Source organism: Saccopteryx leptura, chromosome 7 (assembly GCF_036850995.1).
Source record: "Saccopteryx leptura isolate mSacLep1 chromosome 7, mSacLep1_pri_phased_curated, whole genome shotgun sequence".
NCBI classification, from domain to species: Eukaryota; Metazoa; Chordata; class Mammalia; order Chiroptera; family Emballonuridae; genus Saccopteryx; species Saccopteryx leptura.
This window is the reverse complement of record NC_089509.1, coordinates 118567261-118584018: the sequence shown is the minus strand read 5'-3', so window position 1 is coordinate 118584018 and position 16758 is coordinate 118567261. Positions and strand designations below refer to the sequence as shown.

General features: G+C 54.6%; 1 protein-coding gene across 49 annotated transcripts in view; it reads right to left on the bottom strand.

The window, feature by feature from the left end:
* Positions 1–16758, bottom strand: part of LRRFIP1 (LRR binding FLII interacting protein 1) — a 141564-nt gene that overhangs the window by 64426 nt on the left and 60380 nt on the right. For all 49 annotated transcript variants that reach the window (XM_066346200.1, XM_066346204.1, XM_066346206.1 and 46 more), the window contains exon 2: positions 1710–1796. In XM_066346200.1, the coding sequence (XP_066202297.1) occupies positions 1710–1796 (87 nt within the window). The remainder of the gene's footprint in view (positions 1–1709; positions 1797–16758) is intronic.

Sequence of the window (16758 nt, the reverse complement as noted above, 5' to 3'; positions counted from 1 at the left end):
AACGCTTCTTTGAATGATCCCTCATGGTCACCCCTGGTCCGGCGCATACCCTGAGTTTATGGATGGGTAGTGACCAGGGTTCCAAGCTTCACCCTTAACTAAGATAATGGACAGGGGGAGTGCTTCCAGGTAACCCCACGGGCCTTAGGAAGTTCCGAAGTCCAAATTATGAACCTGGAAAGTCAGGAGTACCTGTTTCCAATTTTAAAATGATGAATGCCGTTCTCGGGGAGTAAGGCACTGAGGCCACGCTAACCCTGTGCTTCCTGGAGTAAAATTAAGAGAAAAAAGTGCAAATGATTTAAATAATAAATTAACTCCAGAGTCAAATGTCTAAAAACTTGCTCACAACTGTAGCTGTATTTCCAACAATGAGAGGAAGTGGTGACCTACTTCCAAATACTTGTTTAGTCTGTCTTCACATGGGAACACAGGACAAGTCACACCTAAAATACAGTCACTTCCCAGCAGCTGCTGGAATGTGGTGTGGCCTGTCCCTTAGGAAGCATAACCCCCTCCGGTCCCCACCACTGTGGGGGCTGCCTTGTGGCCCCGGCCCTCCTGTCATCGGGACTGTGGTATATGATTCTTCTACCATCCTGGGCTTCCGTTTCTAATGATCTTCAACCCGTTCTTTAAACCACACAGAGCGTTTTCCTCCCCAAATTCACGTGTGGCCGCGCCCCTCCCCGTCTGACACTCCTCCACAGGGACCGACAGACCCGTCTGACAGAGAATGCACTGACTACTGGTGGCCGGGGCCTCACCCTACAAGGAAGTGGCGGGATCTGCCGTGGTTTTACGAGAAACTGGAAATCTAGATTTTCTTCGGGGATCTCATACATCTTAAAAAACAGCGGCTCGACTTATACAGTTTGGCTCCGTGACCCAAACAGGGCTGTGTAGGAAAACTAGCCCCGGGGGGTGGGGGGCGGGGGGAGAGCAGCTGGTTGGCTCTTTCCCACACATGAAATTCACATCTTCTGAACAAGCAGAGCCTTCACTGGGGCTGGGGTGGGTGTTCTCGAAGGGTGTGGCCCACAGGAGAACAGGGTCCCACGGAGAGGGACTCCTTTGCTCCGCCCTGACTTCAAGGTCATGGAAAAGCTCACAGCTCCACCTGCCAGTTATACGAGCCCTCGGCTGGCCACATGACTTCTGGCTCCAGCTCAGGATTATGAAGATAAGTAGCAAACACCACTAACAGGTGCATAAATACATCATATCCACTTTCCCAGGGGGCCGGTTTCTTCCCTGGCTATTAAACCCATGGTGTTTATTCTGTGCTCTGCAGCACATGCAGGCTTCAGAGACTTCATGAAATCTATTAAAAAGTGTAAAAAAAAAAACCCCATAAAACCACAGGGGAACTATTTTGAAACGAAATGGTTTAGTTAGTTTAAGAACAAAATCACCTGTTCTTCTTTCACACTTTTAATTCAGGGGATCAGGATTCTCGCTTGTTAGGAAGACCCTGATGTTCAGAGCCAGAAAGCTGGTCTGGAGAGATCGATGCAGGCCGGGGGGTCTGGGACAGGCACGTCTGGCATCTGTGCTATGCACCCCCCCTGGCCTGACCTTGAACCAGAGTCACAGGCACCAGCACATTCTGATCACGAGCAACGTCAGATGGACAGGTGCCTCTGCCTTTTGCACACTCCACACCTGAAATAAAAAGGCCCCTGAGATGAACCGAGCACCCCGCTTACCTCCTTCTGCTGCCGCTCCAGCTCCCTCATCCTGATCTCTCGGGCCTCGGCGCGGGCCGCACGCTTCGCCGCCAGCCGGGCCTCCGCCTGAAACACACCCAGAAACTGTGTTAGAGGATAGACAACCCGGGGGCCCCTTGCGTGTGCACAGTGAACAAGGATACTGTGGAAAGGAAAGCTTGTTCAGAGGTTAGTAAATATACAGGAATGCATCATAGGCTGGTAAGTTAACAGGGTCAACAATGGTAGCAGTTACAATTAATAATGATCGCTGCCACTTAGGGAGCCCTTTCTAAATGCCAGGGGCACCGTTGTAAGGGCTGCAGATAGATTATGCCAGGCGCGACTCGCAACAGCTCAGTTAGGTAGATACTGTTACCAAACAGCGCTATTAGGTAAATACTGTTGCCAAACAGAGTTATTAGTTAGATACTGTTACCAAACCGCTATCAGGTAGACATTGTTACCAAATAGTGCTATTAGGTAGATACTTTTGCCAAACAGCTCTATTAGGTAGATACTGTTACCACCCCCATGTTGCAGATGAGGGAACTAAAGCACAGAGAGGGTAAGTAACTTTCTCAAGGTCACAGATCCCATAATTGGCAGGCTTGGGCAGTCTGCCTTCCTATGGAGGGACAACAGACTAATGCAGGACGCAGAGCCTTTGAACAGGACAGGACCATGGGTCACTGGTTCAATCCCCCGCCCCCTTCACAGAGCAGGAAGCGGAGGTCAGGAGAGGCTGCCAGACATGTCCGAGGACATGGGGCTGGGACTCTGACCCCAATTTCCAGAACTCCGTCCTGTCACCTCTCATTACACCTTCCTTCCCCTTCAACACCTGCAGTGCAGGGAAGACCACCTTTTTTCAAGACCAAGACCAGGGCTATTAAAAGTGTTACATTAAAAAAAAAATCTGCCTCTGTTTAATTATCTGTCAACTTATGTCTGATTTTCTGTCTTCTGCATGAGAGCACTGAAAACACTTGGCGAGGGCCAATCAGCGCCATCGAACCCGGCACCCGAACGCCATTCCTCCCTGCACGAACCCCGTGCTCGCTCACTAGTTCAGGGAGGTGAGCGGTGCAAGTGTGTCGGGCTCCAGGTTTTCCGGTGTCAAAGAAATTCCAACTGGGGGCAACCCTTGCCATTCTTCTACCAGGTCCGTAGATGCATTTTTTCAGACATCTCGGTGTTCCCTAGATAATTTTAAAACCACTGGAGATGGCCAGCAGGCTTCCGGTGTGGCCAGTGGGCCAGCACGCGGTGCGGGGGCCCAAGTGTCTCGTCATGCAGTGTGGCCCCAACGGCCGGGCCCCTTGCAATGCAGGCTCACATCAGGATGGAGGGTCTTGGTGTGAGGGGCACCCACCACCCCACCCCACGCTTGTGTTGAATTACAAATTCATCTTCTTTTTAAATTCTAATCTAAGTCGAAAAATTGGCCACAGTTGCCTGACTGGGCAGTGGCACAGTGGATAGAGCGTCAGACTGGGATGCGGAAGACCCAGGTTCGAGACCCTAAGGTTGCCATCTTGAGCGAGGGCTTATCTGGTTTGAGCAAAAGCTCATCAGCTTGAGCCCAAGGTCGCTGGCTCGAGCAAGGGGTCACTCAGTCTGCTGAAGGCCCGCGGTCAAGGCATGTATGAAAAAGCAGTCAATGAACAATTAAGGTGTTGCAACGCGCAACGAAAAACTAATGATTGATGCTTCTCATCTCTCTTCGTTCCTGTCTGTCTGTCCCTGTCTATCCCTCTCTCTGACTCTCTCTGTCTCTGGAAAAAAAAAAAAAAAAGGTGAAAATTGGCCACAGTTGACTTGTCAGGGGTTGACTGGATGCGTTCTCAAAAGAAATTTATTTAATGAGTTGGCTTGTTCGTGTGGTCCCTTTAACAACACAAACCCAGGTCCCTCAAATCAAGGTGTCCACATCCCAGCTGTGTCAGAACTCTGTCCAACTCCTCGCTGCCTCTTTCCATTTTCTGAACACGGTGTGGGGGGCAAAGCTGAAGGGGAGGGGAGGGGAGGGGATGGCAGGGGCAAGGTCATCAGACAGACTTCCTCCAGCCCCGTGGACAGGTCGGTGGGCAGCCTCACCCCACCCCAGCAGCCTGCGGGCTCAGGGTCTAGGTCGGCACAGCCTGGGTAGCCACAGCCCATCAGCTGGGGAGGGGAGGGTCTGGGGGGGGGGGGTTGGAGAAGGGGAAGGGAGGGCATGGAGAAGGAAGAAGGAGGGTGAGAATGTAAGAAAAGGAAGGGGCTGCCCGAGGGGGACAGACAGGAGTGTGCCGGGGACTCTAGTGTGGCCCTGACAGTCCTGCCCCTGGTCTCCATCCTCCACATGCTCCCCTTGCGTGTGGACCCCACGGGAAAGGCACAACTAACCAAGGTCCCTCAGCAGCTGGCTTTGATTTAATCGAAAGGTAGATGATCCTGGGTGGGCCAGAGCTAATCAGGTTAGCCCTTTAAAAACGAGTCTGGTGGTCAGAGAGACTCTCCTGCTGGCCTTGGCAGAGCAGGCTGCCGTGGGGGGGGGGGGGCAGGGAGGGGCCCTGGACCGGCAGGCAGTGTGGGCAGCCTCCAGGAGGGGCCAGGGAGGGGCCCTGGGCCGGCAGGGGGGGCGGCCTCCAGGAGCGGAGCCCGACCCAGCTGAGAGCCCGCAGGGGAAAGGGGCCCTCAGTCCCAGAGCAGCAAGGAGGGGCAGTCCGCCAGCAACCATGCGAGCCCGGAAGGGGACCCTGAGGTCTAGGAAGGAGGCAGGCCGCTGGTACCAGGGTTATAGCCTTGTGAGATCCTGAGCAGAGGACCCTCTAAGCTGTACCCAGACCCACAGACATGATGAGGTAACAGACACATGTTGTTTTAAGCTGTGATGTTTGTTACACATCAGCAGATAACTAATACAAGGAGGCGAGGTTGAGATGACGCCTCCTCTCTCAGTGTGGGTGTCTTTGTGACGGGGCGGGGGGTTCTGAGCACCTGCCTGTCTAGCCCTCTCCCTGCCCCCTGGGTCTAGCTGCTCTTGGGACTAGGGCTACAATCCCTGAAGAAGAGACCACCTGTATGAGCATGTAGTCTGCGGACTAGGGGGGCCTCCCCACCAGACAGGCAGGCCTCCAAAACAATGTCCCAACAGACCCCAGCTACACAGAAAAAGGACTCGTCATGGTCCACCCTCCCTCTGGTCCTCACGTCCAGCCCAATATGTCTGTCCCATCCTTGAGGATAAACTCCGATTTGAAGGACATGGACTCGGGTTGATACAAGAAGCACCTGAACAAAACCAAGCTACAGAATAAATTCCTTACAGACACAGCCAGCCAACCGCGAAGACAGATCAGCTGTGGACCACAGATCAGAATTTAGAAAGGAGGTAAGTCTGTTGTTCAGTTCAACCGAATTTCAAATCCTTGTGACGGCCACCCTACGTCTCTCAGGAGCCTCTTATGACTTGTATGTGGACAGCCAAGCACCCACGATGTAGGAAGTGCTGACGATCGTGCCTGTGGGCCCCGTCTAACTAAAGCCAATGGGTCCATGGGTCAGCGTCTGAGCTGGTACAAAACCCCTGTACAGCCAACCTTGCGAGCATGAGACTGTTCTCAGCAGAATAACCCCGGCGCCAGCCCGAGATGCGCAGAGAAGAAGGCTGAAGTTCACACAGCCCACCCAGTTCATATTAAGACAGGGACGTTGCCAAGAGCCCGGAACAGCCCGACACAGAGCCCAGGAGATAATGATCACGCATGTGATCGTTGTGAAGTCACCCGAGACCATATTGGATATGATCAAGTCGTTGAATGATAAAAAAAGATACCAAACAGCAACGGTCTGCCATGGCGACGCACAAACATGGATTGACCCCCTCGGACATGTCAAGTGAGGTCCGGCCCTGCTGCCCAGCAGAGGCCGACTGTTTGGGGGCCGGGGGGGCCCCAGGCCAGCGCTTCTGCAGTGCAGGGCAAAGCCATCTCAGTCCGACACTGGTGTAAAACATAAACTTGCATGCTTGCGGTCACAGCCATGTCAGAGGGTTTAAGAGTTTCCTTTCACTTTCTGTACTGAGCTTATAGGGGACCGCTGCTCACCGGCCACATGAGCTCGTAGTGCTGCCCGAGGCTGGAAAGGACTTTCCAAGTGCGGTGTGGGTTCCCAGTCATGAGATACAGACAAAGCAATTGGTGACAATGTATAAGTGACCAGTGTGTGTGTGGGTGGGGGGGTTGGATGGGACCTTAACCCAACCCTGATGTCTGGAGGGCTTCCTGGAGAACATATACCCTGAGCCAAACCCTGAGGAGCAAAGAGGAGAGAGCCAGGCAGCGTGGGACCAGGACGAGGGCAGGTGGCCGGGTGGGCAGCCCTGAGGGCCGGAGACAGGTCCAGTGCTCAGCTCCGGCACCTGGAACCTTATCTTCAAGGAACACGGGACCTCCGAGGGGCGTTAAGCAGGAGCTCAGCGGGGCCTGACCACTTCCGATTTAGGACGCGCTCTCTCAGGCTGAACCGTGGACGCAGGAGCAGGGGTGGGAGGGCAGCAGGAAGCCCAGCAAGTGAGAAGAGGCTTCTCAAAACGGGGTTCAGGCCCCCAGTCTCGGGGTGCTTCTGGGCGGGCGAGCCCGTGAACGTGAGTGGGCGGGTCCGTGAACGTGAGTGGGCGGGCCCCTGAACATGAGTGGGCAGGCTGGCTGGCCTGCACCCCAAGGGGGAAGCACAACTGTGAGGCCCCTGCGGACACAGAAGTCAACCTCGGAGAAGAACCCCCACATGGCCCCCACGCAGATGCTTGTGGTACACAGGGTGCTCCCCCAAACCTGATCGCACCTCCTCCCTCGAAGGCCCTGGGGGCTTTAGAGCTGGGGCATGCCTTTGTGCTCCCACCCCCCGGGAGCCCCCAACCTCCAGGGAGACAATAACGGATGGAGGAAAGTAGAAGGACTTATGGAGTGTAGGAGATGAAGTATAACACGCTCAGGGAAGGAAGGAAGGGAGGGAGGGAGGGAGGAAGGGAGGGAGGGAGGGAGGAAGGGAGGAAGGGAGGAAGGGAGGAAGGAAGGAAGGAAGGAGAGAAAAGAAAAGAAAAAGGGAGGAAGGGAAGGGAAAGGAAAAGAAAGGAGAGAAAAGTTTAGAAACTAGACCAAGGACACTCCCAAGCAGCCCTCAGTGGACTGTCTTCAGCTCCCACTGAAGCCTGCGGACACTCCATTGATGACTCTGCCCCAGGCTCATTTGCTGACCCCAGGCCCCCGTCTGGCAGCAGCTCCTGTCCTGGGACCTCAGCAGTCCCAAGCTGCTCTCTCCCCTGAGAGGTGACCGCCAGCCCTTGCCCGTGCCCTCGGCCCCAGAGTCCCCCCAAGGGGCTCCGGAGAAGGCAGCGCTCTGGGCCCTGGGCCCTCCCTCCCTCCCCTGCTCACCACCATCTTTGTTGAGATACACACTCAAATACTTGATGGTGAAGTGCTATGGTCTTGGTCTTGGTCTTGGTCAGATCTGCCTCAGTGCAGCCCAGCCCGGGGGGCGGGGGCACGGGCGGGGTCCACAGGGCTGGAAGCTGACAGCTGGGGTCTGTAGGTGGGACATGGGGTTCTTTACACCAACGGCTGTCACAGTGTCCTTCCGAGAAGCAGGGGCATCTCCCGGGACCTGTCAGAGACGCAGGGTCTGAGGCCCCACCTGACCCGCTGAGTCAGAACCCAGCGCTGGAGGGGGGAACCATCCGGGCTTCACCACGCCGCCCCCTCCCTCCCTGGGGGGGCAGTGCTGGCACCATTCAAGTGTGGGGACCACTGCTTTCTGTCATCCCCTCAAGGTCTGGGTTGTTTGACAGTTTTCAAATAAATAGCAGAACTTTTAGAAGGAAGAAAGGAAGGAAGATGGGGGAGGGGGATGGGGAGGGGAAGGAGGGAGGGGAAGGGAGGAGACGAAGGTGCCTCAAACCAAAACCCTGCTCACTGCTGCTTGAAGGCGGCCGGGTTCTGTTGAAACTGTGGCAGTGTCGTGTCCCCTTCCCAAAAACATACAACACAGGCCCCCCTCTCTGTTCTGATGCCCCCGACAGGGTTCACAGGAGCGGGGGAGGGGCAGTCAGGGCTCCTCTGACCAGATCCAGGCCCCCTGACCCTCTCAGGAACGCCCACAATGTCGGTGGGGAATGCCAGCATTCCACTGCTCCTTAGAGGGGACACGGCCCGCGGGCCCTTCCCCCAAGGATCCTCCTGTCCTGGCCGGGAATCCCCTAAACAGAGCTTTACAGACCTGGCTGTGAAAGCTAGGCACCCTCTGAAGGGGGAGATGGTTGGTATGAGGAGACACCATGTATCACCTCAGTGGCCTCATTATAATTCTGCAAAGCTCAACCCCTGACTCCAAAGTTCCACGTTTACGATTTATTTGACTGTAAGATAAACATGACAGCCCTCTCACATGCATGGTATGAGGAAGCTAAAAATACACGGAGAAGCCCAGGTCAGAGCCCCAGAGCCTCCCAGGCCAGCCCTCCAGTGCCCGCCAGAGTCCTGGCTACAGAGTCACAGAGGCCACTGGCCAGGGCGCCCGCCATGGGGTACACAGGCTGGCTGGGGAGACAGACCACCAAAGGGACACTGCTCCCTGTGACCCGTCCTCTTGGGGTGGCACAGGTCTGGGCCAGGCTGGACAAAGCCTGGACAAGTCACGGGCACAACAGGAGTCACTTTCGTGATGGGTCCCTGTGCCACGCCGAAGGCTGGTGGGCACTACTTCTGGACCCAACCAAAGAGCGGAAGGAGACTGCCCAGGAGCAGACGTGGAGCTCTCGGGGTGAACAGTCAGAGAGAGGTATGCCTGTCCCGCCAGTGACCCGGCAGGCCTGCGCAGCGAGCCAGGCATTCCAGAGATAACAGCTTCCTCCAGAGATAAGGGCTGCTCCTGCCCTCTGGGTGGGGTGGGTCAGAGACAGGGGACAGCCCCACTTGGCTGGGGACTGAGGCCCTGCGGCTGAGCAGGACTACAGAGAGAAGTCACTGGCGTGGCCTCAAGGAGAAACCCCTCCTGGAGGCAAGCCCTGTCCCCCTCGCTGGACCTGCACTGTGACGTCCACCCAGGCTTGTCTTTCTGTCCGCGGTGGAGGATTTGTAAGTGGTGGGCGATGCCACCCAGGACGGGGCAGCCACACACCGGCACCCTGTGCCCCAATTCCGGCAGTGTCCGTGCCTCCGTGTCCTTCCTGTGGCTCCCACCCGTTTACCCAGAGGGCCCATGAGATAGATGCCCCTCAGAGCATAGCAGCATGATCGACACTGGGGGACCAGACGTCCTGACTGCTTGGAGGGGACGGAGGTGCTGCTCGGGGCAGACTAGCTTGAGTTCTAGAGCCTCTATCTCCACAGGAACAGACTCCTGGCTCTGTCTGGACTTGCTCTGAGCTCCGAAGCTTCCCTGTGGCCCAGCAGTGCGGAATTCTACATCCTAAGACACCTCACCCTGCAGAGAACAAGTTCTTCCTCTGCTCTTAACTCTAAGGTTGCACCCAGGGGTTCCGGAGTTCTGCGTGGAAGACGGAAGGGGTTCATGAGCCGCAACTGTATGGCGACTCTTCAGAGAGAGGCTGCTGTGTGCTTTCGTCATTTCCTGCACCCCGAGAAAGCCTGGGGCTCTGGAAAGGCAGCAGGAAGCCAGCTCCCTACCCCGCAGAGCCTGGTGGGTGCTGACAGCCTAGAGAGGCTGCTTGGGAGGGGGCGGCCGGCACACACTGAGAACACTGCCTGAGTACCTGACTGGGCGGTGGCGCAGTGGATAGAGCATTGACCTGGGATGCTGAGGACCCAGGTTCGAGACCCCGAGGTCGCTGGCTTGAGCGCAGGCTCAGCAGCTTGAGCACGGGGTCGCCAGCTTGAGCGTGGGATCAGAGATATGACCTCAGGGTCGCTGGCTTGAAGCCCAAGATCACTAGCCTGAGCAAGGGGTCACTGGCTAGGCTTGAGCCCCCAGTCAAGCAAGGCACGTATGAGAAGCAATCAGTGAACAACTAAGGTGCTGCAACTACAAGTTGATGCTTCTCATCTCTCTCCCTTGTCTGTCTGTCCCTCTTTCTCTCTCTCTTGCTAAACAAACAAACAACAAAGGACTGGGCCTTGGGCACCCACAAGGGACCCCAGTGGTTGCCACCTCGCTGGTGTGTCACCTCAGCTGCCCAGTGGAACTGATGCCACGTGGGGCTGTCCAGAGAGATGAGCAGGTGGTCAGGTGCCCAGCACTCGGACAGGAGTCAGCGTTGATACTGACTACACGCACTCATTTCGGCCTCCCGGTTGGCAAAAAAATCAAGCGAACTTGAAACACCAGCAGAATATTTGTCAGGCCACATGACAGAACTCTAGTGCCTAACCTGGGAAAAGTTTTAGGATGTTTTTCAAGTTCACTCACATCAACGTAAGAGGAATCTTATGCAGTTGAAGCCTGAAGTGGTGACAAAGGACCCCTTTTTGCTCAGAAGCAACAAGCAGGGGACTTCAGCCCACGGCCAGTCTTCCCTGGAGTGACAAAAGGAACACAGGTCCCGAGGAGGGCGTGTCTGAAACCTCAGAGAACACGCACGCAGGCCCATGTTCAAGCCACTTCCAAGGCCGGGCACGTTTCCAGCCCGGGGCACACGGCGTTGTGCACAGTGACTACGAAACCGGGACACTCAGCGAGTCCCTTTCCCGAGTTGCCTTTGCTACAGCAAGTGGAAACAGCCCCCTACTTTTGCTTTCGACGTGAACCCCCAACCCCTCACAGGCAGGGGGTTCTAAAAACAGTCCGCTATTCGGAGCAACCAGGCGGACTGGGTGATGAGTTCCGCAACAGCGTGGGCGGGAACGCACGAGGCCAGCGGTCCCGAAGGGCGCGGATGCTGGCCTCTGCACCATGTGTCCACTGCCCCCCTTGTCTCTCGGTTGCCACAGTGCATCTTACTGCACTCTCAAGATCTCATCTGTCCAAAACCCTCCCGTAGGCAGTCACAGTAAGTTCCCCGCAACGAAGGGGCCTTTCTTTATGACCAGGATTGGGTCGGTGGTCGCCATGGAGGGAAGGCGTTTTGGGAAGACAGTTGTCCAAGGGAGACGTGCCAACGCTAAGAAGGCATTTCGGAAATGGTGTGTGTGTGTGTGTGTGTGTGTGTGTGTGTGTAGGGGGGAGTGTTTGGAAGTCACAGTGACTGGAGGAGAGACTAATGGCGTTTAAAGGCGAAGTCATGGCATGCCAACCATCCCATCCCGCACGGAGACAGCCCTGCACAATGAGGACCTTCCTGCTGGCGACTCAAGCCAACAGTTGCTACCAGCTAGTCCAGGAATGCAATCAGCAGGAAAGGAAGGGAAGATGACACTTGGTTTTGCTCAGCACTTTCCTAGCAGTTGGCCACAGTTTCAGGATGACTGAATCACCAGTAGCTACCTACCTACTGTGCGTGCTGTTGGGGAGTGAGGTCAGCAGGGCGCATCAGCCTGCCTTGTGCAGCTACCACACCGGGCTCGGGTTTCGGGTTTGCACAAGCATCTGACTGCCGCGTGCGTCTTCTGGACGCCCCTGCTGTAGCGTTGAGGAATCCACATGCAAGTGTTGCCAACTTACTTTCCATTTGTTTCTTTTTACTGTTACAGTTAAAACATTCTATTGACTTGATACTATGTATGCTGGTGGATGTTACCACGGATGGGTGAATTTCATTTCAGGTTCATAATGAAGATGTTAAGAACGTGTTATAAAAAATGAGGCATCAGGTCTGACAGGGCTGCAAACCGCAGCTTTAAAACTTCCATGTGGAATGGAGAGGCTGGACCTCTCGTGCTTGGCCACGTTTTTTTTTTTTTTTTAATTCATTTTTTTTTAGAGAGGAGAGGGAGAGACAGACAGAGAGAGAGAGAGAGAGGAGAGACAGAGAGAGAGAAGGGGGGGAGGAGCTGGAAGCATCAACTCCCATATGTGCCTTGACCAGGCAAGCCCAGGGTTTCGAACTGGCGACCTCAGCATTTCCAGGTCGACGCTTTATCCACTGCGCCACCACAGGTCAGGCTTGGCCACGTTTGTTGAAACAGGCTGGTCACAGGTTCAGGGGCACAGGTCCGGGGGCCAGTGTGAAAGCCACAAAATAAATAAGACGCACTTTATCAATTTTACTTGAAGATATGGAGGACCACTCAGGGTCTTCCCTGCAAAGCCCACACCTTGAAGGTGTCACAAAGCACTGACATGGTTCCTTCTCAGAAGGCTAGACCCTGAGGCAGCCCCGGGCTTCCCGTTTTGGGCAGGACACAACTACCTGCAGCCAAGTGACAGTCCTGGAACCCACCAGGGAAGGATCAGCGGCCATCATTTCTACCCCAGAGGGGCCTGTCCCTTGGCATGGTGTGAGGGAGGGGCCTGTCTGTCTGGGTGGCGTGAGGGAGGGGCTATCCAGCACCCGGAAACAGGCTCAGCTCACCCAGGGTTCTCATGGCGGCAGACAGTGACTGACAGTGACAGTACAGTATGCAAAAATGGAAAAGAAAAAAAAAATACCCCTTTTCCCTCTCTAGTATTGCCTCCCATATTTAGAAAACTTGAGCCCACTGAATGTTTTTTTGTTTCAAAAAGTTTTGAAAACCAGCAGAAGGAGCAATGAAACATTGGATAAAGTAAAGACTTCTCGACAGGCGTGCAGGAGCCGGGGGCGGGGGGGGGGGTGGTGGGGGACGACCTGTGTCTGCAGAGGCTGCCTGCATGCACAGCAACCCTTCAGCCCTCATGCTGGGCTGCGTGATGCTGGGCTGCGTGGTCCTGGCCGCCAAGGGAGGCCTCAGGCAGCTTCCCTTCTGCCTGACACCCTGCCTATAGCGCCAGGTAGGGGGGCGGGCTGTGAGGTGAGAGTTACCAGCACAGCCAGCACCAGCTCTGAGTCACAGGGCCTCGCCGCCTGCGAGCTGTGTGGCCCTGGGAAAGTCCCCTGACCTCTCTGAGCCTCAGTCTCCTCTTTATCGGTAAGTGGAGATAACCGAAGCGCGTGCTGAGGTGACGGCCAGGATGGGTGGAAGGCACGCACAGGGAACAGACACTTAGCAGGGCTGACTCGCTAGGGAAGTGCTGCCCACAGTAACCAGTGCAACGGCTACGGGTCCTGTGGTGTGAACGCAGCTCAGATGAGGGCATAAGAGCAGCAGCAGGGGACAGGGGGACAGGCCGGTGGAGGCACTCACCAGGAGGACTGTCAGGGGGAAGAGGGCAGGGACAGTCTGGCCCCCCACTGAGAACCCACTCCTCCTTACCCCGACCCCCTAAGGCTGCACACGCACACGCACACGCCACACACAAGAAAACAAGTGCCCGGGTTAGAAATGATGTTGCCTTCATAACCTCTATCACACAAACAGGCAAAGGAAACATTTTGGTTAAAATTGAGAGTCAACCCTCACTACAGTAATTTAAGATAAATAACGTCTGCTACAAAGCAGTTGTTCTGTGGACTCAAGGCAAAACTGCTTTAAACCTGTCAGTTTCAGCATTTAGGAGGAAACCACTTGAAATTCGGCTCCCCCCCCCCCCCCCCCCAACCTTACTGAATAATGAGTCTCAGAATACACTTCTGTGCTGTTTGTTTTTGGTTGATTTGTTTTGGAGTTTGGCTGGAGGGGGGGCGGTTCTTTTAGTTGTGGTCTGCCACCGTAGGCTTGTTAAGCCTCGGATACAGTCCAAACAGTGCTTTGTTTAATTAGGAGAAAGAAGGTAATTTACTTAAGTTTATCTCGATAGTTGGAAGAATGAAAAAAAGTCCTAGTAACTCCATTCTGTGAACATAAACCTCTTTATTTAAAAAAAAAAAAAAAAAGCTCATTCAAGTTGGGGAGTTAGAACAGGGAGGTAATCACAACTGCCCTCCTAATTAACTCACAAGCCGGCTGCGCCAGGCGAATTCTAGTACCGGGTTAATTCACACCTTAGGGGCTCTGGGCCTTCACGGTTAATTCTCTTAAATACAGACGGAGAGTCTGGAGTCACTGGCGTATGAGTAACCAGTCATACACGCTTGCCCCGCTGAGTCACACAGCCCGACAGCTCAGGGAGAGGCATTCCTCTCCAACATTGCCTTTTGAGGAGCAAGCTCATCACCTCGACGACACGGAGCCCCGCAGGCCTCTAGAACGGAGATAAGGACCTGGCTCTCCCAGGTAAATACTCCAATCATCTCCGAGAAAACAGTTTTGCAAACTATAAATAACTGGATTTCCTGTGCTTGGCACAAGCGGCAGTTTAGATGATGGGGTTAAAAAAAAAAAACAAACACCAAACTTGCTCAGGAGGCTTCCGCTCTGTGACATTAGTTCAGGCTGAACAGAAACTGACTCTTAGAGAAAAAGGGAAATGCAGGCTCCATCTCTGGCCCAGGGGGACACTCTTCATTCTGTGAGAAGAGACCTCACTTGGTATTTCTATACCTCAACCACTTGAGGAAATGACCCGTGTAAAACCAACCATATGGTCCTGGGGCTCAACATCTCCCGCAGGGTGCTGGCTGGGTCAGACGCCCGAGCGCCACCTTCGTCCCCACGGGTGTCAGGGTTCCCCTCAGGAGACCTGAGCACCTTGGCTCAGACACCCACAGGAGACTGGGCCCAAGCTCCACCCAGACAGCCTCTCTCTGGAGGGGACTGGTGTGTGTCAGTTCGTGCCAGCCAGTCTGTGGAAAGCAACCAGCGGTGACACAACCCACCTCAAGCTCGGGAAGTTACGAAAGTTAAAGAAGCGGATGGTTTCTGCACTGTCCTCGCCCACAGCTGCAGGGCTGGCATAGACTGGCATGTGGGAGACCTGGACGCCTGCCCTGCTGTCTCAAGCCTGACAATTATGCTCCCCACCAGCCCCCTGCCTGCCCACCCTGGCTCTCCTAGGACACTGCCGTGGCCCCCAGCCCACCTTCCCCACTGGAGACCCCTGTTCCCAGGACAACAGGCTCACAATGCAGAGCACTAGGGGCACAGACCAGTCTGAAATGCCGGCTGTCTCCAGCTAACACGGCATCCACCGCCCAGGGTGGCTGCGCGGTGACTTCCTTCTGAGGCACGCCACTTCCTCTGTCCCTCCCAACGGGCCGTGGAGCGTGCTGCCTCTGCCGTGGGACCGTTCACCTCATAACACAGGGGCCATGTTTTACTTCTGTTCCCCGCATCTCCCTCTCTAAAAAGAGTTTTTGCTATTATTTACTGGGTGAAAAAAAAATCCTCTCACAGGTTCACAATTTCTTACTGGAAATCCCGGGACCAGATGTTTCAGAATTCAACAACTTTGGATTTCGGGAGGCTCAGAAGATGCATGCACCCCAGCCACCCGGAGTGACAGCCCTCCACCCAGTCCACTCACAGGGCTGCAGAGCAATGTATGGGTATTCACACCAAGGGAAGTCAAGACTGAACATAGCTTCCCATCAGCACGGGCAGGTCTCATGGCCAAAACAGTAACTATGCCACAAACTTACCAAAAAACAAACAAACAAAAGCAACAACTTTTGGTTTTCAGAGTTGACTGCATGCTGGAACTGGTAGGACGGTGACTTTCAACTTTTTTTTCATCTCATGCACATGTAAACTAATGTAAACTAGTCACTCAAATTCTGCAACACGCTAAAAGTAGATATTTTTTTGCCAATCTGACAAAAGAAAAGTATAATTCTAATTCATTCACACTGGACAGCTATTGTGTTGGCGGTTGTCATTTTTTATTTGACAATCTAAGGGAAGAGAGACCAGGGCCCTGACTTAATAGGTATCACCATGTTTTAAAAATTCTTGTGGGACGTGGGCTAGAAATTGCTGGATGAGGGGACGCACTGTCTCCATCTGAACCGGGTCCAGACTCCCCTCACCTGTTTCTATGAAGCATGCATCTCAGCCAGACGCAACCCGAGGGTGAAGCAAAGGGTCAAGGGGGCCCTTTTGGCAGTGCCTGGGGAGCGAGGTGCTATTTCTGCTTGTACTTCTCATCGACAGGTCCCTCCCTTCCTCATAACCTTGTTCTTCTCCATGTTTACTCTTTCCTTCTTCAGAAAGTCCCCACCCAGAGTTCCTTCCTCTGAGCTCAGGCTTGCCCAGGACTCACACCACCCCGTTCTGGCCATCTATGGCATGCCCAGGCCACTCCTCAGGAACACGGGCCTCTCTCGGTAGCCTTCTCCCTCCTTCCTTCTCCAAGGGCCCTTCCCTGATGGTGATTCCGGGATCCCTCTGGGGGTGCCCAGTCCCCTAGAAACCCACTAGGTCACAGGGCAGGAACCAGCTCCAAAGGTCTGGTCCACAGCTGGAACTCTACACAATGTCACAGAAGCAGCCTGCTAAAAATGGACATTAAAAACCCACCGGATGGTTCTCAGCAAGGAAGGGACCTTCCGAGTGTGAACTCGCCAGTCTACTTCTGGTGGTGTTTGCTTGCCTCACTGGTGAGCTCCTGCAAGGTCAGAGCCATCTTTTCATTTTGATTCACCCACCAACACCCAGCAGGTGATGACTTCCTACCCAGCGAGGAAGTGATGGTTTTGGGCTCACACTTCTTATCAATCCCCACAAACGCCTAGAGGAGTGGGAAGCTGGGGTCTCCACAGCACTGACTTCTTAAAATGTCCCTTCTCCAAAGTGCCATCTTTCACCTTTAAACAGCCCCCTTCTTGTCTGACTACAAGCCGCATAACAATGGGTAATTACAAGCCTTGCCCACCTCACCCCCTGACCAGGTCTTAACCAAACTACCCCACATCCATGGGTGTTAGCGGGACAAGCCCTGCTGGATCCTGTCCAGACTCAGAGACCCCAGGAGACCAGCCACAGTCTACTTGGGGACTGGGGTCCTTGGGGGGGGGGGCAGTGGGAAGCCCCAGTGCTCCTAAGGTCCAAGGTCCAGCGCAGGGTAAGTAAGGGCTCTGAACTACCCAGCCACAGATGGAGGCAAGTCTCAGGGTGAGGGCCCTCGCTCTGGGCACCAATTCCTAGATGCTGTAGTTTCTAAAATGCCAAACTAACAGCTCTGAGTGAAACTCTAGACGACGCGCAGGTCTCAGACCTCC